General features: G+C 35.3%; 2 protein-coding genes across 2 annotated transcripts; both read right to left on the reverse strand.

Annotated features, from left to right (window-relative positions):
• Positions 1-872: 872 nt before the first annotated feature.
• LOC115980760 lies at positions 873-3626 on the reverse strand. Its single transcript, XM_031102980.1, has 3 exons — positions 3142-3626; positions 1515-2295; positions 873-1451 (listed from the first exon to the last, which is right to left on the reverse strand). The coding sequence occupies exons 1-3, from the start codon at positions 3624-3626 to the stop codon at positions 873-875; spliced, it is 1845 nt and encodes a 614-aa protein (XP_030958840.1).
• Positions 3627-24689: 21063 nt separating this feature from the next.
• Positions 24690-25448, reverse strand: LOC115980761 (agamous-like MADS-box protein AGL61). Its single transcript, XM_031102981.1, has one exon. The coding sequence runs from the start codon at positions 25446-25448 to the stop codon at positions 24690-24692; it is 759 nt and encodes a 252-aa protein (XP_030958841.1).
• Between the last annotated feature and the right edge of the window lie 1396 nt (positions 25449-26844).

The following is a 26844-nucleotide window of genomic DNA, read 5'->3' on the forward strand; positions in this document are numbered from 1 at the left end:
GCTGGTTATTATTGGTGGGCAAAAAAGTTTTTCATTGGTGAATTCAAATTAGAACCAATAACAACTTATCACTTAAATGAGAGTGGTTTTGGAAATTTGCACTTTTTTAATTTGCACATTCTCTTAGACTTATCACTTAAATGATGTTCTCTTAAAAAGTTGAATTTTCTTTAAAGGACCAACATTTTGGGATGAAGAGAGTGATTTTTTTTTTATGTAATAGGGTCATGAGAGTAAATTTATACAATCACTATTGTAGACACTTCATTTTGTATCCATTACAACTAAAGGTTGAAGGAAATAATATCATTTTTTGTTTGAGTGTATTTGAGATGAGATAACATTAAGGGTTGTGGGCATGTGTATGTAAAGGAGTAGAAGTGAAAATGGTGAATGGAAATGCAAAGAGTTTTGTGTGTGTGAGAGAGAGGAAAAGTCTTGAAACATTGAACCAAATGAAATAAATAATAGTTTTGAAATATTGAATAAAATGTAACAAAAAGTATTCTTGAAACATTGAACCAAAGGAAATAAAGAGTCTCTATTTTTAAATTTGTTCTTATCTCTAATATGACTTTATAATATTTCAATTCTTTTCATAAAGTGCGTCACATGACAGAAGCTTATGCTCTCTCGAATGAGGTTTTTGCTTATATATATATATATATATATATATATATATATATATTTGAGAGAGTTTTAACCTATGACATCCACTCCTGATGATAGTTTTTTATCATCAAATAAAGACACCAATTTGTTTTTTATGTAGACGGGTATTGAATTCTAGACCTCTTATTCAACCATCAGAGACTTTATCAGTTTTTTTTTTTTTTTTTTTTTTTGAGAAAGAAGACTTTTATTGAATAAAATCAACGCGCGGCCAAATCAGCCGGAACAAAGGGTAAAGTGCGAGATGGGACATCTTTCATCCACACAGTACAACCTGGTGTGGTCAAAGCTAGCCTAACTAAACTATGAGTAACTTTGTTGCCATCTCTCTTAATGTAAGAGTATGACAATTCTGAAAACAAACCCGAAAATAAAGAGGCATCATCTATCAGTGGTGCAAAAGGAGTCAATCCATTGTCATTGTTCCTCAAAGCCTTCACTATCACTTCTGAATCACCCTCCACAATAGCACAGTCCACTCCAATCTCACTGCCAAACTCCACTGCTCTGCACGCAGCAATGGCTTCCACTTCCACAGGCTGGAAATCTTGCTCCAATTGCTGAATTAAGGATGCCATTACCTCTCCATTGCAGTTGCGAACAACCACTCCAATCCCTGCTTTGTTGTCTGCCTTTGAGATTGCTCCATCATAATTTATCTTATATTTGTTCAGTGGTGGGATTGACCATTTTGGCTTGGGCTGTGGTCTGATCGGGTTTGGCAGAGGATTGCTTGATCTGATCTCATTCCAGCGTTCTTGTGCAGCATGTTTCAGGTCCTTAGTGAGGCAGCAAGATTGTTGCAGTCGTGACTAATTTCTCTGGTTCCAAATACACCATACTTGGATAGCAAAGAGATGAAGCGGCTTCCCCTTCTCCAATAACCATCCGTATAGTTGCTTGAAATCAGTGAAGACCTCCCTTGACCGAAAGCTCCATCTTTCATCATCCCAAACCACGTTTAAACCAGAGCAGCCCCAAAGAGCATGTAATGTATCCTCTGCCATTGAAGCACATCTATCGCAGATTGGGTTTGGAATGATTGTCTTTCTGGTCAAGTTGGCCTTTGTTGGGAGAGAGTCTCTGCATGCATGCCACAAAAAATTTTTGTATTTGTTTGGAATCTCCAATGACAAAATGCTTTTCCAGATTTTTTTATCCAAGTCCGGTTGTGTGCCTCCTTTAGCCCCGGTCTCCAAGTCCTTTAGAAAGTGAGATCCGGATTTGCAATTGTATTGTCCATTTGCCGTGAAAGGCCAAATCAGAGAGTCTTCAGTTTGGCTTCGGGCAAGAGGAATCTTCTTTGCAAGTTCAACTTCTGCTAGATTAAGAACTCCGTCCAACATTTCAGCATCCCATTTCCCTGTGTTCTCATCTATTAAACAGTCAACCGTGGCATCCTCCATAGACTCAATGATTGGAGAAGTAACTAAAGGTGGGTGTTTAATGGGAAGCCAATGGTGCTGCCATATTTTAATGTTTTTTCCATTCCCAACCTGAAATCTTGATCCCATTTTGATGACCTCCCTTCCCTTCAAAATGCTTTTCCAAGCATATGACCCAGTTGTCGATTCCTTGGCTTCCATGAATGAACAATGAGGGAAAAATCTTGCCTTGAATATTCTGTAGAAAAAAGTATCTTTATTATGTATGAGTCGCCATGCTTGCTTGGCTAGAAGCAAGTCATTGAACAATGCAAGGTCCCTAAAACCCATTCCTCCATCTAGCTTCGATTTCGTCAACTTCGACCATTTAATCCAATGTATTTTCCTTTTATCACCCCGCTGCCCCCAAAAGAATTTTTTAACCATTGCTTCAATGTCATGACATAGACCCAAGGGTATTTTGAAACATCCCATGGTATATGTCGGAATGGCTTGAACAATTGCTTTGATTAGGACTTCTCTACCCGCTTGAGACAAAAGCTTACCTTCCCACCCTTGTAGTTTTCTCCAAACCCTCTCCTTTATATAGCTAAAGCTTGCTTTTTTTCCCCTTCCCACCAACGAAGGCAGCCCCAAATATTTCTCATAAAATTTTATCTCTTGCACTCCCAATACTCCTTGTATCTCTTGCCTAGTCACCTCTTCTATGGACTTACTAAAGAAAAGGGATGTCTTTTCTCTATTGATTTTTTGGCCCGATACCGCTTCATAATCCGACAATATTTTGAGTACATTTCCACATTCTTGGGAGTTGGCCTTGCAAAAAAGTAGGCTATCATCTACAAAAAATAAATGGGTTAGTTTGGGGCCTCTCTTACAAAGAGAGAAGCCGTTGATTTCCTTTGCTCTTGCAGCTTTTGTGATAAGGCCATGTAATCCTTCCGTGCATAAAAGGAAGAAGAAGGGGGAGAGAGGGTCCCCTTGCCGTATGCCTCTTGTTGGATTAATCAACCCCTTCGGTTCGCCATTCACTAAGATGGAATATGAGACAGTACGAACACACTCCATAATTAACTCAATCCACCTTGTGCAAAATCCCATATTCTCCATTAGTTTCTGTAAATAATCCCACTCCACCCTATCATATGCTTTGCTCATATCAAGCTTGACAGCCATAAAACCTGTTTTTCCTGAATTATGATTTTTCATACAATGTAAAGTCTCGAAAGCAACTAAAACATTATCTGAAATAAGCCTATTTTTTGCAAAAGCAGATTGATGCTTAGTTATAAGTTCTGGCATGAATTTTTTCAATCTATTTGCAAGAACTTTGGAAAATATCTTGTACAACACATTACATAAACTTATAGGGCGATATTCAGAAACTAATACAGGATTTTTCACTTTTGGGATTAAGGTGATGAAAGTATGATTTATTGGATGAGGCAAATTACTTGAATTCAGCCAAGTAAGAATTGTAGATGTTACCTCTTGGTTCATCGTCCCCCAAAAGTGTTGGTAGAAAAGTGGTGGCATCCCATCCGGTCCTGGTGCTTTTAAAGGCGCCATTTGTGTCAGTGCTTCCTAGACTTCCCAACCCATGAATTCACCTGTTAGTTGCTCATTAATCTCATCTGTAACAAGTTGTGAAATGAAGGATAGTGAATCATCTACCATGGCCGGATTGCATGTGGTAAACAATTCCCCAAAAAAATCAACAATGATATCACCAATCAATTATGGTTGTTCTTGCCAATTCCCATTTCTATCTTTAATCCCAAGAATAGAATTTTTCCTAAACTGCTGAGTTGCTTTAGTGTGGAAGAACTTGGAATTGCTATCACCATTTTTCAACCATAAAACTCTTGATCTTTGGCTCCATAATCGGGTTTCCCTATCCATGAGTACATGAATTTAAGCTTTTAATTCTCTAAGCCGAGTATTATCTCCTCTTCTCAATGCATCGGCCTCAACTTTAGCTAGCAATTTTTTTTTCTCTTCCAACTCTCTTCTAACATTCCCAAAACAATTCTTTTCCCACCACTCCAAATCTTTACTGCATTTTTCTACTTTCTTCAATATGTCACCCTCCTCTCCATTCCTCCATGCCGCCTCCACAGTTTCACCACAGCTTGAATCTGATAGCCACATCTCCTCAAATCAAAACACCTTTTTCCTAGGTGGAGCCTCCAAACCCGACAAGTTTATAAAAATTGGTCCATGGTCTGATGACATGCATCTCAGATGAGATACCTTTGAGCCTGGATATTTTAGAAGGAATCCACTATTCACCAAACCTCTATCCAACCGTTCCCATATGGAATGACCATCAGAGAAGTGTTTGCTCCACGTAAATTTGGGTCCCTCAAAACCCAAGTCAATGAAACCGCATTCATCAATCACGTCTCTGAAAATTTGCATTTGGTTGTGGCCCCTCAAAGGTCCCCCCACTTTTTCATCCTGTCTACTGATATTCATTGAAATCTCCCGCACAGAGCCATGGGATAGTTGGCCTCGTGTTTAAACCCCTTAATTTATTCCAAGCTTCCATTCTCTGATGAGTCTCGGGCTCTCCATAAAATCCAGTGAATCTCCATTCCCCTTCCATATTTTTATCAAATGTTACATCAATAAAATACCTATGAGAATCCTCAATAGTTACATTGACGTCTCGCTTCCAGAAAAGTACCAATCTGCCCCCTCTCCTCCCACTGGGGACCTCCCACTTGTGATCAAAATTTATGTTGTGAAGAACTCGGTCTAGCCAAGCTTTATTTGCCCATGTTTCGGCTAAAAACATAACAGAGGGATCTTTTGCCCGGATGATATTTCCAAGCTCCTTCTCTATACGTAGGTTCCCAAGCCCACGACAGTTCCATACTAAGAGATTCATGACTGTTGGCGGGGCTGATCATCAGCCTCCACCACTTGGAAAGAAAATTCAGCACCATCCTTCAAAACCTGTTTTTTACTACTAGGTAATTCTGAATGGTCATCCACATCCGAAAAATTTCGTTTACATGCACCTGTATAAACAGATGGATATGCTTTCTAGGTTGTGCTTGCTCTGTCCAACCTTGTCCACGTGCTAGGTTTTTTTTGAGCCCTAATAATCTCATGCATCTCACGTGACACAGATTCATGTGACTTAGTTGGATGGGTAGATTTCAGTGCAGCCGCTTCTTGGAATTGATTGGTCCTTATTGCTTGATCCGAGGCATTAATTAGAATAAAGTCCCCTGTATCCGTTGGAGGAGAATCACATCTAGCTCCATAAATTTCGAGCATAATTGTGTCATCAACCACTGCAGTAATTGGCTCCGGATTGTATGGAGAATTTGTAGGGACGTGATCTTTAAAATCACTATTGTCGTTTTTGGACTGAATCGGCTCCTTAATTGTAACGGTTTCCTGCACTAATTGAGCATTTAATGTGTTGACAGACACTGCCAGGTTATGCACCACTGTCTGCTCCTCCGTTGGTGGTGGATCGTTGCTGGTTAATCCCTCATCTTCAGGCCTGGTCTCACTGGTAGGTGGATTTGTTGTCTTACGCTTAGGGGTGTAGAAGCCTGGGACAGCCACAACACTTCGCCTTGCTGGAGAAAACGGAGGAGCACGTAAAGATGGGCCAAACTTCTTCTGGTTTTCTGTTAAACTCCCTTCACTTTCCAGCCAAATTTCACAATCCCGATCATTGTGATTTAGTCTGCCGCACCAATAACATATATTTGGAAGACGCTCATATTTGAACGTGATCCAAGTTTTTTTCCCATTCTCTAGAGATACAACTCTACCATGACAAAGCGGTAAAGTTACATCCAACCCAACTCGAATTCTCATGAAATTACCACCCTCAGTTTCCGCTGGATTATCCGAGTGTATAACTTGTCCTACAACTTCACAGATTTTCTCAACCGCCTTGACATTTAGATATCTGTAAGGAATCCCATGAGCTTGCACCCAGAAAAGAGTCCTCTCAAATTTCAATTCTTCCACAGCCCTGCTTCTATCATACTTCTGCATAATCACTAAGTGTTTATCGAAGCTCCATGGCTCTACACTAAGGACTTTGTCTACTTCACTTGCATTGTCAAATATGAACAGAATTACATGATCACCAAGATTTCTGACCTTGAATCCGCTTTTCGACCGCCACAAAGGAGTGAATGTTTTTGCAATTGCTTCAATATTAAGGGCTCGTTTCGTAAGAAACTTTGCTGCTATAATATGTTCTTGCGGGCTAAACTCACTCTCTAAGCAGCAACCTGAACCCTCTCTCTCAGAGAGCGATAGTTTCATCCAGCTCTGTGACAATTCTTCCATTGTGAACACGAGAAAAGTTTTCAAGCAAGAGTAAGGATAATAAAAAATAACAATCTGTTTCCCAATTCCCTTAAAGAAAACCCAACTAGCCAACGTAATAACACTGTTAAAACGTGGAAGATAGATAAGCCTTCGTAGAAGGTACAACTATTCTACTGTCTAAGAGAAGTTCGAGCACTTTCTTAGTTACAGAGAAACCCTTTGAGACTTTATCGGTTGAGCTAACTAAAACCCACTATATATATTAATATTGATTTGACCAAAAATGTTATATAACATATGCAAATGCTCTTATACAACTTGCATTACTATTAAAATGGAAAATAATCTTCTTAAAAGAAAGGAAAGGAAATAATTGGGGCATGGAAGTATTAATTAATTGGATATCTAGCGAAATAAAATGCCATTCTTAAAAACATGAGCAAATTCACAAACATTTCCGAAGGTTCAGCTTCAACATGCCTAGGCACGTTGTTATAAATTTTTTTTTTAATGCGAACATTTTTATAAAACTTAAATGTACTTGAACTGGGTAAAATGATGCAAACTAACATTTTTTTTTAGAAATAATATTATTTCTATAGATTATTAGATATCGTTACTAACCATTAAAAGAAATTTTCATGCAAACGTTTCTCTCCCTTTCTCACTCTTTTCAACACCATCGTTTTCCTCGATTTTGTTCTTCATCCATTAGTTCATATGCCATTACACTTAACTGTGCTACAGCTTTGTAGTACTATTACTTACCAAAAAATAATGTAAGAACTTGATCGCCGAAACCTCCCCACATCCTTAGTAAATACTTTCCTATTGTGCATGTTAATATTCATTATTTCTTATGAGCTAGTATTATTGTTTCTAGTATTTTTTATTTTTTATTAATGTTCCATCTTCTTGATTCAATATTCTCACATTTCCACAATGATTTGGTACACTTTACTTCCTTCCATCAATAGTCCTAGGCAGCCCAAATTTGTTGAATATAAGAGTTTTTTTTTTTTTTTTGATCAACTGCAAAGGAATTTTATTGAGAAAGAAATAGATTGTTAGGGTAATATTTTATTGTAATTGGCTAATCCTTTGACAAAATGCACTTTAATTGTAATTGAATTGATCTAAGATAGGTTTAGTACTTCAAGAAACATATTCTTCAAGTCAAGTATTAAAAACATGAAGATTGGTCCAAGAAACAAGTGAAGAAAAGCTATTAATTAAGTCTCAACAGATAGCTCGACAAATGCCTATTATCAAGTCTTAATGTGAAGCTCGATAGATAGCTCGACAGCAACTCAATCTATCAAGATTTACAATTTTCAGTTTTCCAGTCGCTTTGATAGAGCGAAAAGCAATGCTCCTCTCCAATCTCTTGCTACTAGGGCTATATAGGAATTGTTCTCTCCAATTGTTGCGTCACAGTTGCCCTTAATTGTTCTATACTCCGCCCTTGTTCACTTTGCATTCCTGGGAGGTTTCTTGAGAGTTTGGTTAGGCTCAGAAACAGGTAAATGTTCTAGATAGCATCTCATGAGACTTTGGTGTTCTCTATCCACATTTATCTTTAATCATTCAAAGACCACTGAATTTCGAATCTTCCAAATAACCTCTAGCACAAGAGTTCCATATAGGAGGAAAGATGATCTCTCTTGTTGGGATTGGATCTCTATCATTGGAGGGGATATTAGGAACTCAATGAGCTGGGTTGTGGATGAGAATGCCAATCAATCAGCTCTAATACCCTAATTACTAGTGAACCATAGAGCTCTTGCAAAATCACAGAGAATAAAAATATGCATTGGAGATTTAGCTTCGGATTCACATAAAGGGCACAACTGACCGACCTAGGAATTAAATCGGTGCAGTTTGTCTCTAGTGGGGAGGATATTAGCAGCAATTCTCTAGAGGGTCATTTTCATCCTTTCATGAATATTTAACTTCCACATCTTTGCCCATATTTAACTTCCACTTGGGGATTTAACCTAGATCCAGCGATCCTCTGTAGGTCCAGCTCTAAATGGCAAAGATCTAATGGCCTCGGCAGACTGTTCATTAAAGAGGGTGTTTAATTTTTCATCACCCCAACTCAATCCGTTAGGCTCCAAAAAATGCGAAACAATTAGACAGCTATGTGCATTCAGTTGTCTTTGGCACCGGTTTGAAGTTTGGTAGATCAGGGACCTATGGGTCCTCCCAAGTACATATGCTTTCCCCATTGCTAACTAATTTACAGGCTCAATTCAAATTAATTGACTTGGCATTGTTGATACTCTTCCAAGCCCAAGAAACTTTTTTTTGGAGGGTATTCCTAAAGCCAATTCCCACCCACTCTATATTTGGCTTTACTAGCTTGAACATAAAGGCTATCTTTGTCCACCAAGAAACACCATACTGCTTTGACAACAAAGCTTGATTGAAATCATGGAGGTGCCTGAAGCCTAGACCTCCATGATTCTTTGGATGACATAGGTGATCCCAAGCCATTGGAGTGAATTAATAGCTGGAGCTAGTTTTTGGGTTCCACCAGAAATTACGTATTAATGCATCCATCTCCTCATAAAGATCTTTTGGAATCTAAAATTTTGCCACTGCATAGGTTGGGGTTGCTTATGCCACTGCCTTTATAAGCGTTGCACATCCCATCCAGGACAATCTCTTGCTCTTCCACCCACTAACTTTTGACTCAATGCTTTCCTTTAGATAAGCAAAATCTTTCTTTTTGCTTCTGGAGAAGAATAGGGGGACTCCAAGATATTTTTTACCTTTGGGTAATAGTTTCAAACCCCTTTGGTTCCAGATCTGTGTTAGGAATTAGGAATGAACTCCATGAGAGGAACTTAATCTTGATTTATCTATGTCAATATTTTGACTAGAAGAGGCACAATATTTCAAGAGACACTCTGCCATGGCGCTAACTCCCGCTTGTTTAACTTTGAAAATTAGAATCACATCATTTGCATACACAAGCTTTGTGATTGTTGGGCTTGTACGACCAAGTTTACCTCCATTGATTGCCCATTGCAAACAACTTTATTGATTAGTCTGGCTAACACTTCTCTATCCAATATGAATAGATAGGGGGATAGCGGGTTGCCCTATCTAAGCTCCCTTGTAGGAGTCACTATTGGGCCAATGCCTCCATTAATGAGAATAGTATACATTGATATACTATATCAATGAATTGCTGGCAAAAACCCAAAATTATTAAGTACTTATGCAAGGAAAGACCACTCAATTCTATCATGGCCTTTTGAAAATCAATTTTCAGTCCCAAATATCCCTGTTTTTTCTTTGTTTGAGAAAAGGTGTGCACTACTTCCTGAGCTAATAGAATGTTCTCTGCGATATTTCTGTTAGGGACAAAAGTGACTTAGGCTGGTTCAATCAGCATGCTTAGTATTGGTCTGAACCTAGCCACCAAAATCCTTGTGATAACCTTATAGCAAAAGTTGCAAAGGTTTATGGGTTTGAATTGAGAAAATTTACAAGCACCTTAAGTTTTGGGAATCAGAGTTATATACATGTGATTTAGCTCTCTAAGCATTCTATTATCTCTTAAGAAACTGCTCACCACTTTGATAACTTGGTCTCCAACAATTAAACAGAATTTTTTGAAGAAAAGCCCAGGCATTCCATTAGGTCCTCATTCTCTTCTGGCACTATGCAAGGGGAAATGACGTTCTCTAGGTCTCTAGGAAAGTTAGGATTTGAGGAACTGTATAATTCTTTGAAGTGTCTTTCAAAATATTTCTCTATGTCTTCTTTTTCATAAATGTGATTCTCCTTCTTCTGATTATAGTAGAGGCATGAAAGAAATTTGAGTTGCAATCCTCTTCGTTCAACCAGAGTTCCCTAGATTTCTGTTTCCATTTAATGTCCTCCTTGGCTTGCCATTCTTCAAGTTCTAAGAACAAATTGGCTTCCTTCTCTAAATTCTCTTGGGATGGGCTGCTAGGTTGTAGCTTCTTAATCTTTTTCTAAATTGCAATTATTCTAGTTTTCACATGGCCAAAATTGTATTTGTTCCATCTTTTAAGTTCCGAGTTTGTGTGATAAATCTTCCTCATTAATCTGTAGCTATAGAAGCCTTCAAATTGTTTCCTCAAGGCTGTCATCACTTCAGCACAGGAGGGGTCTTGGATCAACATCGCCTCAAATCTGTAAGGCCTATTTTGGTTGTTAAACTCCATAGTTGTGTCCATCCTAATGGGTTTGTGATCTAAAGATGGGGCTATCAAGTGCAAAATTCTTGCCTTTGGAAATACTTTCTGCCACTCCTAATTGCAACAGCCTTTGTCAAGTCGTTCCATAATTATAGATGAGCCTCCCCTTCTATTGGACCAAGTGTAGCGTGGGCCTATAAACCCCAACTCTATTGTCCCTGCATTTGCAACAAAATCATGAAAAGCTTTATGAGGTATGTTGTGGCTAGAACCACCAAACTTGTCATCACTAGCACTTATACTTTTACAGTCTCCCACTAGTAGCCAAGGCCCAGCAGAGGAGGTTGTGATGCTAGTAATCAAATTCCAAAATAAGCATCCATACCTCAGTTGGTGGATCTGAGTAGATTAGACAAACAATCACATTCTTTTTGTTGAAAACTACCTCTAATTCAACGCCTCTCTTTTAGAAAAGAGGCAATCCACCAGCTTTACCTATCACATCAACACTAAAGCTTCCACCAAAACGAAGATTTTCTTGAATTTTTTTTATTCTTGGAGCATGAGCTTTGGTTTCAAAGAGGAATACAATGTCAGGATTTTCTTTCTGACCCAACTTCTCAATGGCTCTGGCTTTCAGGGCTCTACCAGCACCCTAACAATTACGGGCAATGATCTCATCGCACGGTTGATTTTGCTGGGAATTATAGGGAAAATGAGGATAGGGATGATGAAGAGTGTTGTTTTTGTTGGGAACTATTGGTAGTTTGAAGAATGCATTGAAAGTCAAAAACACAAACACCTGGTGTGCATGTGGTTGTCAGTGCTTTTGGGTATAAAGAAATGGGTTAACGAAAAGAAATAAATGAGAGTAATTATGGGAGGGTGCAAGAGGGTGAACACAAAAGCGAACTAGTGATATCATTGAGATTTTTTATCATCAAAAATGATTGTTGGATAGTAACAGATGCTGGTGTTAAAAGCCCAAGTATTGAAGGGAGTATAGTAGAGAAATGAAAAAGAGCAAATAAGAGTCCCCAAAGAGGACCAAAGGAGACTTAGACAAAGCTAAGGGAAAAAACTAGCACTCGCCCAAAGATGACTCTGCGAGGTAGAGGTTTATTACTAGCTGCATGTTGAGAGTTGGAATTCTAAACCAACTGTTATGTATAATTTCAAATTATGGTTAATTACGAGTGACTTTTTTTAATTTCATTTTAATATTCTTTGATAAACCTTAAAGATTCTGTAATTTGAAATTATTTATGATCATTCTTATAATTTTGAAAAAGTTTAAGATAGTTTAAATGTAAGTAAACTCTTGAGGAAAAAAAAAAAATGAAATATGTTTACTTAAAAAAAACCCAAACTAGAGCTTACATAAAGTCAAACACCCGTTCCCATGCCTTTCAGTATAATTAAAAATTGTTAAACTGTCAATCAAAAAAAAAAAAAAAATTGTTAATCTGGCAGTGGCTACGAGAACAATTGCAGCCATAGGAGATTCATGATTTAGGACCACTGATAAATTCTAAAGAAAAACACATAGAAAAATGTGATTATGTAAGCAAAACAACTAAACAAGTGAGTTAAGTCTACAAATTATCTGGTAAAACTTGATACAGTATTTGGTTATAAAATAAAGAAACCCAGTTGCCATTTCCATAAGACACAAGTGATTAGATTCTTATTGTGAGGTGCGCACAATTGTTAATATATCATGATGGGGTCTAAATCAAGTAAAGATCATCCATAATAGTCGTCCATAACCAAACCACGTCCACAATCCTTTAAAAGAAGAGAAGCTCCGTAAGCATGGGTAAAGCCTGTGAAGCGAGAGCACACTCGTCCAAGAAAGAATAGTCGTCCATGTCGCAAGGGCATGGACGACCAAACAACACTTGGTTAATTTTAAAGAAAACTTTCTAATGGATTTGACATGATCAGACCACAATTCACCATTTCAAGAACGTGGGGAGGTTTCCCCGTAATCTGTTCCACTTTCTCCATTCTCTCTATTAACTCCACACATTCCCATAATGATAGTGGATCCAAGCAAATAGACCAACTCCTAACTCTCTATAAAAGGATCAAGTCATATTTAACCAAGGTAAGTTCAATTATTCACCGTTTCTCATCCTTGTCTTTTAGAGAGAAATTGACTTAACAGTTAGAGGGTCCTTAGCTGGTTCACACTGGTCGCCCTTGACAATCCTTTCTTTTTCTTCAGGTCACCAAGTCGTCACCGTAGCTTGAAGCATTTTAGCCTATTGATTTTTGTGCATATCATATCACAATCTAGTTTAAACTTTAAATTAGTATCTACATAGAGATTCTTTGTGTCTATAACCATTAATTACTTTTAAAGTTACAAGTTGGCATTATTTGTGTGTGTTCAATAACCTGAGTTTTTTTTTTTTTTTTTTGGGACCTAATAACCTGATATTAAAAATAAAAAATAAAAAATAAAAACCTTAGAAAATGTCAAGTGATGATGCCAAAAATCGTCAATTGGGTCACTCATCCAATCCAGAGTTTTTGACAATCTTGTAGAAAAATAGGGTTGATCAAAGAGACCACCAAGTTGTCCCCCTGAGAGAGAGGGGGGGGGGGGAGAACCTTCGATGCTTAAGTCAGAATTAGCCCATATATATATATATATATATATATATATATTGTATATAAATAGTAGTTTTGTAGTAGTTTTTGACATACTTTAGCAAGTGAGACAGATTGTCCTTTTTATAGGTGACTTAGGTAGCTGTTTGGACATAATTGTAGATGATTATTACCCTAAGTATAACAGTCATTGTATTGATGGGAGTTTAAGGGCAATGAGTAATGGTTGTCTTTTAATGAGTTGAATGTACTTGAACAGTTACATCTTTTGCTTTGATGGCTTTTGCTGATGCAAGGTCGTCCATTAAGGTGGACAACCTTAATGGTTTTTCTAGACTCATCATTTGCCCCCCATTCTTGAGTCTAATTTTGCCTTGTACTAGTTAGGCCTTGGGAATGTTCTTGACTTGTTTAGATTCAGATTTCTTTGCCTTTCCATTAATTTATTCTTCAAGGGTGGTTCTTTATCTTTAACGACTTCGTAGTGTCTACCTTTTCAAGGATCTTATGGACATTTGGAGGATCATTACTTAATCTTGTGAGCAAGCTTTTTTTTTTTTTTTTTTTTTTTGAACGACCATTCTAGATGCCCTCTACTGAAAATGTGAGTATTTTTCAGTGCCCATTGCTTTAAGTGGATCTTTTTTAGTGAGGTTTAGTTGGCTCTTTAAACAACAATCACTTGGATTGATTTAGGACGAGGTTTAGTGGCCTCTTTAAACAACAATCACTTGGATCGATTTTGGATGAGGTTTAGTGGCCTCTTTGGATGACGATCACTTGGATCAGTTTTTTTTCGGACGGTTACTTCTTGAGTAGATTGAGGATCACGTGGATCATTTTTTGAAAGGTTACTTCTTGAGTAGACTGACGATCTCATGGATCGGTTTTTGGACCGTTACTTCTTGAGGGGACTAATGATCCTAAGGATCAGTTTTAGGCCATTGCTTTTAATGGGCCATTTTGGGCCTTTTCCTTGAATGGGCTTTTTGGGCCTTTACATGATTTATATTCCCGTTGGGAGAATTTGTATCATTATGCTTGTTGTATGATTTATATTCCCATTTGGGTATTTGTATCATTTTGCTCATCGTATGATTTATATTCACACTTGGGAAATTTGTATCATCTTGCTCGTTGTATGATTTATATTTTTTTTTTTTTTTTTTTGGTTAAACTAAGAGAATAGAAAACAGGAAAACTAGCCAACATCCAACAGATCAGCACCACGTCTGACCAAGTACATACCAGAAAAATCAAAATCTATCCTACTTTTAATGTCCTCAGGCGGACAAGAAAAACAAGAAAAACTTCTTTCCTGCTCAGCACCCAGCTTAGCAAGGCCATCTGCACAGCCATTAGCTTGGCGGTAAATATGGTGAACTTGAACCTGATCAAACCTGGTCATGAGAAGGCGACAGTCATCAAGAATGGGAGAGAGGATAGTATTCTCATAGTTAACCTTGTGAAGAATGTCAACAACCACTTTAGCATCTAATTCAACTATTAGAGAGGAGATATTTAAATTGCAGCACAACGAAAGTCCATCCCGCAGACCCCATAATTCCGCTTCAAAGCCGCTAGCTAGCCCGATCTTCCTTGCAAAACCAGCCACCCAATTACCTCTTTCATCCCGCACAATACCTCCACAGCCTGCTACACCCGGATTGCCCATAGCAGCCCCATCTGTATTCAGCTTAGTCCAGCCGTATGATTTATATTTCCACTTGGAGAATTTGTATCATTTTGCTTGTCGTATGATTTATATTCCTGCTTGGAGAATTTGTATCATTTTGCTCGTTGTATGATTAATGTTCCCTCTTGGGGAATTCGTATCATTTTGCTCATCGTATGATTTAAATTCCCACTTGGGGAGTTTGTATCATTTTGCTCATCATATGATTTATATTTTCACTTGGAGAATTTGTATGATTTGTTCTAAAGATTCCTTACGCTATGTTGTTTTGGACCTTCTTGAGGCCATTTTGTTATCTGCATTAAGTAGTACATGCGCTTGCCAAAATTCGGTTAAACAAGAATTTTAGAACAATTCATACATGAATAATTAGTTACCAATGGTCTAGTTGGGCCTTTTTCTTACTTTCTTGTAATCCTAGAGTTTTACCTTTTTTGTAATTCATCTAGTGGTACATACATTTTTGCATGAAACCTTACTAGGTGTAAATTTTATAGACGAATATAAAAAGGATAGAAAAAAATGTGTTACCTTAAATGACAACATTATTTTTTCACATACCTCGATCTTTTTATTGCTAGGATCTTCTTGACAGGCTCTTTTCTTTTTAAGCTGATGAGCTCTTCTCTTTTTATGAATTTTTAAGCTTAGCATGATATTTCATGTTTAAGGCCTAGATCTCTTTAGCTTTAATTTTTTGAAGGCTGTGTAAAAACTAGGCCACATTGTTGCCCTTGTTCAAACATAAAAGGTGCAGTTCTCATTTTTAACATCTTTGATGTGAATGCTCTAAGCAGGATAAGCAAAGCCCCAAATTGATTATGTGCGTGTTCTTGGGCTATAGCCTATAGTAGCCATTCCAATGGATAACATTGTTTGGATCCAAAATTTACAATTCGCTGCATATGGTTTTTCACGAGTCCACCTTTCCATTCGAAGCCACAAAATCTACTTCATCCACCTTAGACGCTTATTAATAGTGGGTTAATCTACCTATCCCATTGCCAGGTTAGCTCTCCTTCCTTCCTTCTAGGGATGGCCATACCTATTAGGTAATGAATATCCAACCCTACTCGATCCAAATATTCTAGTTAATACCCAGTTCTTAATAGGTAAAAGGAAATTGGGTAGGGTTTGGATATTATCCAAAATTTTCAGGTAGGGTTTGGATATTACTCATTTACCCATTATTACCCATTTAACTAATTAAACTAACCCAAACCCTACTTAACCAAATTATTATGGGTAAACCCCAACCCACTCAATAATCAAAACTACCAAATTGCCCTTAGAACTTGAAAATGATCAAAATACTCCTAAAATCCTCAAAAATTGCCGAAATGCAACCTAAACCTAAAAAATTATTGAAATGCCCCCGAAACCTAAAAATTAGCAAAATACCCCCTAAATCTAAAAAATGACCAAAAGACCCCCAAATTTTTTTTAAAATGACCAAAATACCCACCAAAACCTAAAAATTACCAAAATAAACCCTAAACCTAAAAATGTCTGAAATACCCCCAGAACATAAGAAATTACTAAAATACTCCTAAAACCTATAAAATGACCAAAATATCCCCAAAAACTAAAAAAAAGACCAAAATACCCTCCTCTAAACCTAAAAAGTGACTAAAATACTCCTGAAAACTAAATATTAACAACATACCCCCTAAACCTAAAAAATAACAGAAATACCCACTAAACCTAAAAAATGGCCAAAATACCCCCAAAATCTAAAAAATAACCGAAATACCCTTGAAACCTAAAAAATGACTGAAATACCCCTAAAACATATAAAATAACCAAAATACCATCTGAAACCTATAAAATGAAAAGAAAAGCCCCTAAAACCTATAAGATGATAAAAATACACCCTCAACCTAAAAAATGACTGAAATAGCCTCGAAATCTAAAAAATTACCAAAAGACCTCGAAACCTAAAAAATGACTAAAATACGCTCAAAGCTTTAAAAAAAATTGAAATACCCCCCAAAACCTAAAAAAGTACCAAAATACTCCGAAACCTATAAAATTACCATAATACCCCCGAAATCTTTAAATTACCAAAATACCTCTAAAACCTAGAAATTACCGAAATACCCCTAAAACCTAAAAATGACAAAAATGCCCCCACAACCTAAAAAATTACTAAAATACTCTTAGAATCTAAAAAATGACCAAAATAACCCTAAAACCTAAAAAATTACCAAAATTCCCTCAAAATCTACAAAATGACTAAAATATTCATAGACCCTTTAATTTGATGAAAATACCCTCAAAACATCCAAAGTAAACCTCGATTTTGGTAATTTAAGAGGTTTTAGGTGTATTTGGCCATCTTCCAAGTTTAGGGGTATTTTGGTCACTTTAAAGGTTTCAAGGGTATTTTGGTCATTTTAGATATTTTGAGAGGGGGATATATTGGTCATTTTAGAGGTTTAAGGCTGTTTTGGTCATTTTATAGGTTTCGGGGTATTTTTGGTAATTTTAGAGGTTTGGCGTTATTTTTGGCCATTTTAAAGGTTTTGGGCATTTTTTTGTCATTTTATAGTTTTGAGGGTATTTCGGTTATTTTTTAGGTTTAGGGTATATTTTTATCATCATATAGGTTTTAAGGGCATTTTTGTCATTTTATAGGTTTTAGGGGGTATTGAGGACATTTTATAGGTTTCGGGGGTATTTTGGTAATTTTTTAGGTTTTAGGGGGTATTTTAGTCATTTTTTAGGTTTAGGGGGGTATTTTGGTAATTTTCAAGTTTCAGGTGTTTTGGTCAGTTTTTAGGTTCTAGAGGTGTTTCGGTCATTTTTTTAGGTTTAGGGGGCATTTTGGTAATTTTTATGTTTCGAGAGTATTTCAGTCAAATTTTAGGTTTTTGGGGGTATTCCAGTCATTTTTTAAGTTTATGAGGGTATTTTGGTAATTTTAAAGTTTCAAGGGTATTTTGGAAGTTTTATTTTTGGTCATTTTTAAGGTTTTGGGGGTATTTTGGTCACTTCTTAGGTTTAGGGGGGCTATTTTGGTAAATTTTAGTGGTTTTTTAGTATAGGTGATTTCTGGGGTATTTTGGTCATTTTAAAGTTTCATAGGTATTTTGCTCATTTTAGAGATTTTGGGATATTTTGGTCATTTTAGTGGTTTTTGAGCATAATTGGTGATTTTAGAGATATCAGGAGTATTTTGATCATTTTGAAGGTTTAATGGGTATTTTGCTTATTTTAGAGATTTTGAGAATATTTTGGTCATTTTAGTAGTTTTTGAGCATATTTGGTGATTTTATAGAAATCGGGTTTGGGTAGGGTATGAATATCCATGGGTAAACAAACTGGGTAGCAATTGGGTATGGGTACTAATTGGGTAAGGTAATCAGGTATTTATGGATAAATCAATTGGATTAGGTACAGGTATATCCTACCCATACCCTACTCATGGCCATCCCTACGAGTTCCTTCTACTTAGTTATCTCTATCTATACCTTAGCCCAATTCCTATGTCATAGCCAACTCTATTGCTATTATTCTAGGTTTTTTCTACTGCAATTATATTACAAATACAAATCCTCTATATCATTTGATTCTCAAAAAAATAAAATAAATAAAAAAATAATCCTCTGTATCATTTATTGTTTTCCATTTTATATTCCACCAATCACAATTTGTCATATATTTGTTTAACTTTTCTTATAAAATAGTTAAAGTTTAAAATGGGAAAAAAAAAATAAACACATTACAAATTATAATTGGTGGAGCATAAAGTGGAACACAAAAAGTGGTAATAGAAATTTGTATTCTTATATTACTTTTATAATACGGGTCCAAATCTTTTGTCTTATTTTGTCTGCTCCACTCTATACTCTACCAATAAAAGTTTGCCACATGTCTTCTTAATTAATTAAATTCTAATTTTATGCTTTTACTATTTGTTGCCTAAAATAAATAACAGTAAATAAAAAATAAATAAAAAAAACCCATCATGGCCAAGACAACCCCATAACCGGTCCACCACCACCACCTTTGCCAACGGCAGGAGCAACATATTGCCGACGTCGTCAACTTCGACCAACCACCATCACTACCTTGCCGACGGCAGTAGCAAGAGTATCAAAAGTTATAGAGAAATAAAACCTCAAATCAAAGGAAAGCTTTTTCTCTCTCTCATATTTTTGTATGTCTCTCATGGATTTTCAAAATTTTCTTGCACTTTCACTCTATTTCCTTTTCCTTTTCTATCTTCCTGATCCATCTCATTCTCCTATCCAATTGCCCAGATGACTTGGAGACAAGAAAATGCATATCTCTCTCTCTCTCTCTCTCTCTCTCTCTCTCTGTTTGTTGTGTATGTGTTTGTGAAAATAACAGTAAATAAATTTAAAAAAAAAAAAAACCGTCATGGCCAAGACAACCCCATAACCGGTCCACCACCACCATCTTTGCCAACGGTAGGAGCAACATATTTCCGACGTCGTCAACTTCGACCAACCACCATCACTACCTTGCCGACGGTAGTAGCAAGAGTATCAAAAGTTATAGAGAAATAAAACCACAAATCAAAGGAAAACTTTTTCTCTCTCATATTGTTGTGTCTCTCATGGATTTTAAAAATTTTCTTGCACTTTCTGTCTATTTCCTTTTCCTTTTCTATCTTCCTGATCCATCTGATTCTCCTATCCAATTGCCCAGATGACTTGGAGACAAGAAAATGCATATCTCTCTCTCTCTCTCTCTGTTTGTTGTGTATGTGTTTGTGAAAATGCCACTGAGAATGGTTTGAATTAGATACGGTTTTTCACAAGCAAGGATCAGTGCCTGAAACTTAAGAAGGGTGGTTTCTTCGAAGCTTTTTATCCCACTCATCCAAGGTCTCTCTGTGTGTTTATTTTGATAAACTTCAGGTTGTGGTGGTATGGGTGTGAACTGGTGGTAGTGGTTGGCTGGCATTGACGACAACAGCGATCTGTGGTGGTAGCAGTGTGGCTGGTGGCGGTGGTTGGTCGGCACAAACGTTGCCAACGAAGGTACGGTTGTGGCCTGTGGGATGTCTAGGCTTAGGTGGTTTGTTTATTTTAATTTATTTACTGTTGTTTATTTTAGGTAACAATTAATAAAGGTATAAAATTAGAATTTAATTAATTAAAGGGGCATGTGACAAACTTTTATTGATGGAGTATAGAGTGAAGCAGATAAAATAAAACAGAAGATTTGGACTCGTATAATGCACCTTAGTTATTGTTATAAACCTTGTGCTTTATTTTATACATTCAATTCAATACAATGTCTTTGCGCCTTTAATAATTACAATGCTACAAGCAAAGTACACATGAATTAAATCAAACAAGAAAAAAAAAACAAAAAACAAAAAAAACAAACAAACCGAGAAGGAAATATAGAAACTAAGGGTCCGTTTGGATTAAACTTATTGTTGCTGAAACTGAAAACTGAAAACACTGTAGCAAAATAATTTTTAAATGTGTGAATAGTGTCGTGGGACCCATAAACAGTATGCGAACAGTGCGTGAATAGTGTTTTTTGTCCCCTGCACAGTGATTTTACTGTTCACGTGCAGAGAAAAAAAAAAAAAAAAAGGCATAAAAACGCAGAACTGAAACGCAACTTTCAGCCCTCCCCAAACGCTCACTAAGGATACCAAATTATCAATGAAGCAAGAACTGGTTGCTCTCCGCTGCGTATACCTCCATTCGGAAGGCTGAGCAACTGAGCAAGGACAGTCAATTTGGTGAATGAGAATAAATGTGTTGGGCAGATTATATTGATCTTTTCTCTCTCTCTCTTTTTTGCTTTTAAAAGTGAAGGAAATAAAGAGCCCAATTGAAAAGGCTATAACATCCACAAGGCTCAACCTTGTTGCATATCACTTTTGGTAGAAGACACTTCCATTATAACAAGACTCATTTTTCCCTTTGTCCACCACTCACTTAAAAATAAAGAATTAAGTATAGAGCAACTAATCAAAGTACTTGTCTCCTTCGCGCCACAACGTTGCAAGTTGTTTTTCTACTCACTAATGTGAATCAGACTTAGAGCATTCCCATTAAGGATGTTAAAAGAGATATATGCTAATTTTAGCATCAAAATACCAAAAAAGCAACTCCATCAAAACTTTCAAATTGTAAAAGTTTTGGCATACTGCTTAAGAATACAACCTCACTGTAGCCTGAATTGTAAAAAAGAAATAGTTTTTTATTCTCAAGTTGGCTGAGGGGGTTGGCTGGTGGTTTGTGTGTTGTTTTATTATTATTTTAATGAGTAGTTTATATTATTTAAATAAAATGGTAAAAAATATAGAAATTTTGATGTTTGATGTATCTTAAAGTGGGATGGTATAATAAATAAAGTAGATTTTTGAAGTGTTAAATGCTAAAAAATTTAGAATTCTTGATGAGAATGCTTTTGGTGAAATATTGGAACTGCCTGACACACTTTTTTTGGTCCTTTTTTTAAAAAAATTTATTTTTGTGGGGGAGTAGTAAAAGTAAAACCAAGCTGAGGATGAAATCTCAAAAAGTAAAACAAAAACTATATGGTAAAGAGTAGGAAGTATATATTTTTTTTCTCTGTTTTTAGAAATGTAGTAACGTAAGACCAAATTGAGGAAAATGATAACTCACAACAAAAACTAAGATGAAAAGTTGGAAGTACTGAGTATATGACTTTTTTTTTTTTTTTAATGTAAAACCAAATTGAGGAAACTCACAATGAAGACTAAGATGATTTTTTTTTTTTTTAATTATGTAAAATCAAATTGAGGGAGCGACAACTTGCAACGAAAATTAAGATAAAACTTTTTTTTTTTTTGATATAAAGATGAAAGTAAATATCTATCTTTAATAAGAGGAAAAAAAAAAAAAAAAAAAAAAAAACAACTATGAACTAAGTATCTGACCTGACTTTTTTTTTTTGGTTTTTTTTTTGAAGTAAAGAAAAAAAAAAAATGAGAGGAAGACACAGCACACAGACCGCAGCAAAAAGTTTGAATAAAATGATGTTGAATTTGTATTAATTTCTGACCCTCCGCTTAATCTGCAAAACAAAGATTACTCACACAGGTCAAAGGAATTAATGCAGTACTGATCTCCACATGCGAATGAAAATGGACAGTCACATGCTCAAAACGATAAACCGATTATGATCTGAAATGAAGCAGATCTGACTGTGTGTATCCTCGTACAGACAAAAAAAAAAAAATTCAATTAGAGTCTAATTTTACGCAATGTGTCTCATCTAATTTAAATTTTAGAATTATGTATCAAGTGAGTTAATTTAGTGTAAAAATCTATATATAATAACAGATAAAGCAGAGAGAAAATCCAATAAAATTTTAAAATGCAATTCAATTAGAGTCTAATTTTGTATCATGTGTCTCATCTAATTTAAATTTTAGAATTTTGTGCCAAGTGAGCTAATTTAGTATAAAAATGGAATTTCAATTAAAGTTTAATTTTGCGCTATACGTCTCATCTAATCTAAATTTTTAAATTTTTGTGTCAAATTAGTTAATTTAGTATAAAAAATGAGGAGTTCAATATAATAAACCATAATCATATATCTAAAAAAAATTCAAATTTATAAGTCATTCATATCTATATATACTTATCTATATATATAATAATAGGTGAATTTGATAGAAACTCAAATTAGAATTCCAAATTAGAGTTTCAATTTTGTGCCATATTTCCTAAATTATTTATTTTAAAGAGTTTTATTTCTTAATTTTAGAATCAAATGTGGACCACATCATAAATATTAATTTAAGTGAGTTATTAAGTACAAAAACCAAAGAGTTTAAAGTAGATGAATCCTAAAAAAAAAAGTGCTTCGCAATAATTTTTTTTTAAAACATGGACAACTTATATTTTATACCTAATAGTATCCTCGCAAAATTTTTTTAAAGAGTTAACAAAATATAAAAATGACTATTAATAGTTGTAGGGATAAATGGCCAAAAAATGGATTTTGGACCATGGGCCGTGTCCGAGGACATTAAGTTGTCTGAGGACAGGAAAACATTAACGATAACCTACAACTTAGTGGGCTGTAAAAGAAATTTGGTCATAAGGGATTGGGAGGGTAGTTTGAGGAGAGATACCTCCTTGGCTAAGTAGAGTAGAGGTCAAGGGTCTGACCTACCATCAAGAACAACATGCCGGATAATTATACTGGTAAGGATAAGCATAAAAAAGGAGTAGAACAAAGAAAAACTGAGAAATATCTAAGAGAAAGTTGCTAGCACCGTATTGAATGCTTTGCAGCTAACTCTCTGGCCGCATTAATGTGGAAGTGATACCTGAACAGTAATATTCATCCTTACAGCTACCCACAAAGACTACAGGAAAGTGCTGATAGGACAAGGATCAACACTAGCAACTTGATTTACACGTGGAGGGTTGAGATGAAGGGAAGCAAGGGAATATACAGAAGAAAAATCTCATTACAAGGGATCATCTGAGAATCTGTAGAAAAACACTGTAGCCTCGAGAACTGTAATTGTGCTTAAGTTCAATAGAAATATATAAAGAACTACTCTCCTTGGATTTTGCCGAGGAAGATTTTCTTTGCACAAACATGTTTATTTTCATTTTCTGACCACTTTTAACTTATTGTGACTGTTGTCCAACTTACTAAAATTCAATTTCTCACCTACTCTCTACAAATTCATTGTATTGAGTTCTTTGGGCCTTAGTCCTTTTTACTTTTTGGACTAGGACATCAAAACATGTCCTTACACTAGTATTTAAATTATATATATATATATATATGAATTATATTATACATCTTATTGTATATCTTTAAGTATATCCATGTATATGCATGAGGTTACAAGCTAATAAAATTAACACCAATAATCACTTAATAAAATTAAAATTCTATTAGGATTTGGTGCACAACTTATAATTACACTATCCATTCAAATAGTATCAATATTTTTTTTTTTTTTTTTTTTTTTTTTTTTTTTTTTTTTTTTTGTCAAATAAAACAATAGAAAGTAAAAAATCACAATCCTATTAATCCTCTATTAAAAAGAACATGGATAAAAAATAAAAAATAAAAAACACGCAAGGCACTACAACCTTAACACCTTCTACTAGGACAGCCCGCCAGAGAATGCCTAAGCTTCAGGTAATATTCCCAACACCACACATACACGTTTGGTAAGTACTCTATTTTCTGTCTCTCCCTCTTCTTGATTATATATTGTATATCACACACAAATAAAAGGCATTACTCTAGAAGAATTAGGGGTTGTTTGGTAACATTATTCTAGTAACGTTGTTTGTATTTTTTGGAAATACGTGTGGGTAAAAAAATGTGTGAAAATACGTGTAATGTTATTTAAAAATTGAAAAATACATATTCGTATTTCTAAAAAAATTGAAAACCGTTATTTAAACACATGTACCAAACGGGCCATTAATCTCTTACTAACAAATAAAAAAAGGAACAACTAACCAAGATGGCCAAGGTAAACACTAAACACACATTTTGCTTGTTTTCATATTTTATATATAAGGTTGTATTCAAATTAAATTTGATGTACATTTAAGCAATGTTACATCAAGGAAGAGATGATCCATTACAAATTTATCATCCTTTTAACCTCCTTAACCTTAACCCAAACCATGCATAAAGAGGTAGAATTATTTGGAATATACAGATTCGAGCCATAGAATTTCTCAACTTCACTTTAGAGGTAAAATAAAAAATAAAAAAACTGAAAAACTAAAAAGCAAATCCTTATGCAAGAAAACTAAAACATCATCCATCAATCTTCAAATCATCCCATTTAAATAAATTAAATAAATAAGGGAAAACAGACACCTACTGTCCCTGTCCAAACGGACCAAACCCAAGACCATGACTATAAAAAAACCCACCACCACCATTATTACCACCCTGCAAATTGCTGGGATGAACAAAACCATCCCCCAATGGGCCCAATCCAGCATGTCCCAACCTGAAATCCACTGATGGCACTACTACAGGACTCTTACTCATACTCTTATTCATCCTCATCTCATTCACTCTGTCCACTACTTTCTTCCTCACCTCTTGCAAAGCCCACTTATACTGATGCATCTCCTCTAACCCCATGTTCTCATCCAATGCTTCATCCCACCATAACCCTCCTCCTCTTTCCTTCACCTTCTTCTCGATCTCCGCCAAGTGCCGCTTCTCCTTCTCCAACACCTTCTCAGCCTCAGCATATTGCCTGTTGAACTCGTTCACATCCACTGGTAACGAATCTCCAAACCCGCTATTATCATCATAGTTATTGTTGTTGTTGTTGTTATTTTCTGAGAGATAGCGGTTGACGACAGTGTCAACATCTGGGTGGCCAAAACAGTACGTCTTCCCTTTCCCTTTCTCGTTTTCTTTCTCTTTGTCTTTCTCTTTCTCAGTTATAACCATTACAGCAACTTCAGCACCACACAACACACAAAGCTCGCTGGCTTTCTTGAACAACCCTGCACGTCGCTTTGAGAAAGTGACCTGTCTTTTTGTGCCTTCTAGTTGCTTCACCTCGATCTTTTGCCTGCCTTGGGTTTTCTTTGTCTTCTTCGGTATAACCATGTCCATGGTTGCCGTGCTGACTCTCTTAACGCGCAGAAAAAAGAAGAAGAAGAGGGTTAGAGAATAGAGACAGGGTTTAGAGAGAGCTCCTAGGGTGAATCATGAATGTACGTGTATATATATAGAGGATATTTATATATGGACATTCCTTGATTAAGGGTTAAATAACTTGGACTTTTCTTTAGAGAGATTCTTAAATGATTCTTCTTTATATTTGTCATTAAGTTTTGCCTAGCACCATAATACACTTGTTAATTTGTTGCCAGGATGAAAAACGATCTTGCAAATTTTTTGATGCTGTAATCTACTAATCTTTGAGTTGTCACACATCTCTCAAAAAAAAAACAAAAAAAAAAAAAAATTGCCATACACGGGCGGCGTTACACTTCATTTTTTTTATTTTTTTTTACATATATATATATATATATATATTTATATATATATTTTAGTTTAATACTATAATTTATTTTTAAAAATATTTTTGCACACCTTGACTTACATCTTATACATTCTTTTTTTTTTAGAAGGAAATCTTATACATTCTTATTACAAGTATTTCCGACTCTAAGAGTAAGGGTAAGTGTGTATGAATTATAAGTGTCACTCTTTAATTATTATAAATTTATATTATATGTTTGTGAGTGTGTCTAATATTTGACTGTGTTCATTATTTTTTGTTATAATATTATTTGTGTGAATAATGATGTGTGTGGATGTTTGTGTACGTGTATAGTATAAATATAATATAACTTTATATAATTTAATAATTAGGAAATAGAGATGGTTTGTTTCATATGTACATATTGTTATCAAGTTATAATAACTTTTTGTTATAAAGTCAAAAAAAATTCAAGAAAAAATTTGTAAAGTTAGTGTGAGTTTGGATAGCGCGTTTTGCATGTTATTTGTGCTACTGCGTTTTTTTGTGTGGGTCCCATGCATCGTACACGGGACTCAGTACGGATTTCAGTAAATTTTTCTTTAAAACTAGGTCACAAGACACTATTCACACATTTAAAAATTATTTTGCTACAATATTTTTAGTTTTCAGTAATAAGCAGTATCCAAACAAACCTTTAGTGATTGTTCAAGAATTTAATTCGTTAAATAGATACATAGTATATTATTTTATATATGAATGAGCCAATAAGTTGAATTTAATAATTTAGTTTAAACTATTTTTATAAAAACAATGACAAATAGATAATAAGAGCACTTACAGTAAACTTGCTAAAAATTATAGTTTTTAGTAACTCAAAAAGTCACTTTATTTATTTTAACAACTTACTTTACAGTACATCTAACGTCAAAGCATTTAAATTTTTGAGTTTTTTATTTAAATATTCTTTTTTATTACATAGAGGTGAGGAAGTACTGAGCATGTGGGAGAGGCTGACACCGT

This window comes from Quercus lobata, chromosome 3 (genome assembly GCF_001633185.2).
Source record: "Quercus lobata isolate SW786 chromosome 3, ValleyOak3.0 Primary Assembly, whole genome shotgun sequence".
NCBI classification, from domain to species: Eukaryota; Viridiplantae; Streptophyta; class Magnoliopsida; order Fagales; family Fagaceae; genus Quercus; species Quercus lobata.

Bases quoted from the DNA above. Each gene is read 5' to 3' on its own strand.
- LOC115980760 (XM_031102980.1), bottom strand. From the start codon at position 3,626: ATGGCGCCTTTAAAAGCACCAGGACCGGATGGGATGCCACCACTTTTC. The intron at 2,296-3,141 runs GTGGATTGAGTT...TTTTTTCTACAG, and splicing joins AATATGGGATTTTGCACAAG to AATATTCAAGGCAAGATTTT. The intron at 1,452-1,514 runs GTATGGTGTATT...TGCCTCACTAAG, and splicing joins TTCATCTCTTTGCTATCCAA to GACCTGAAACATGCTGCACA.
- LOC115980761 (XM_031102981.1), bottom strand. From the start codon at position 25,448: ATGGACATGGTTATACCGAAGAAGACAAAGAAAACCCAAGGCAGGCAA.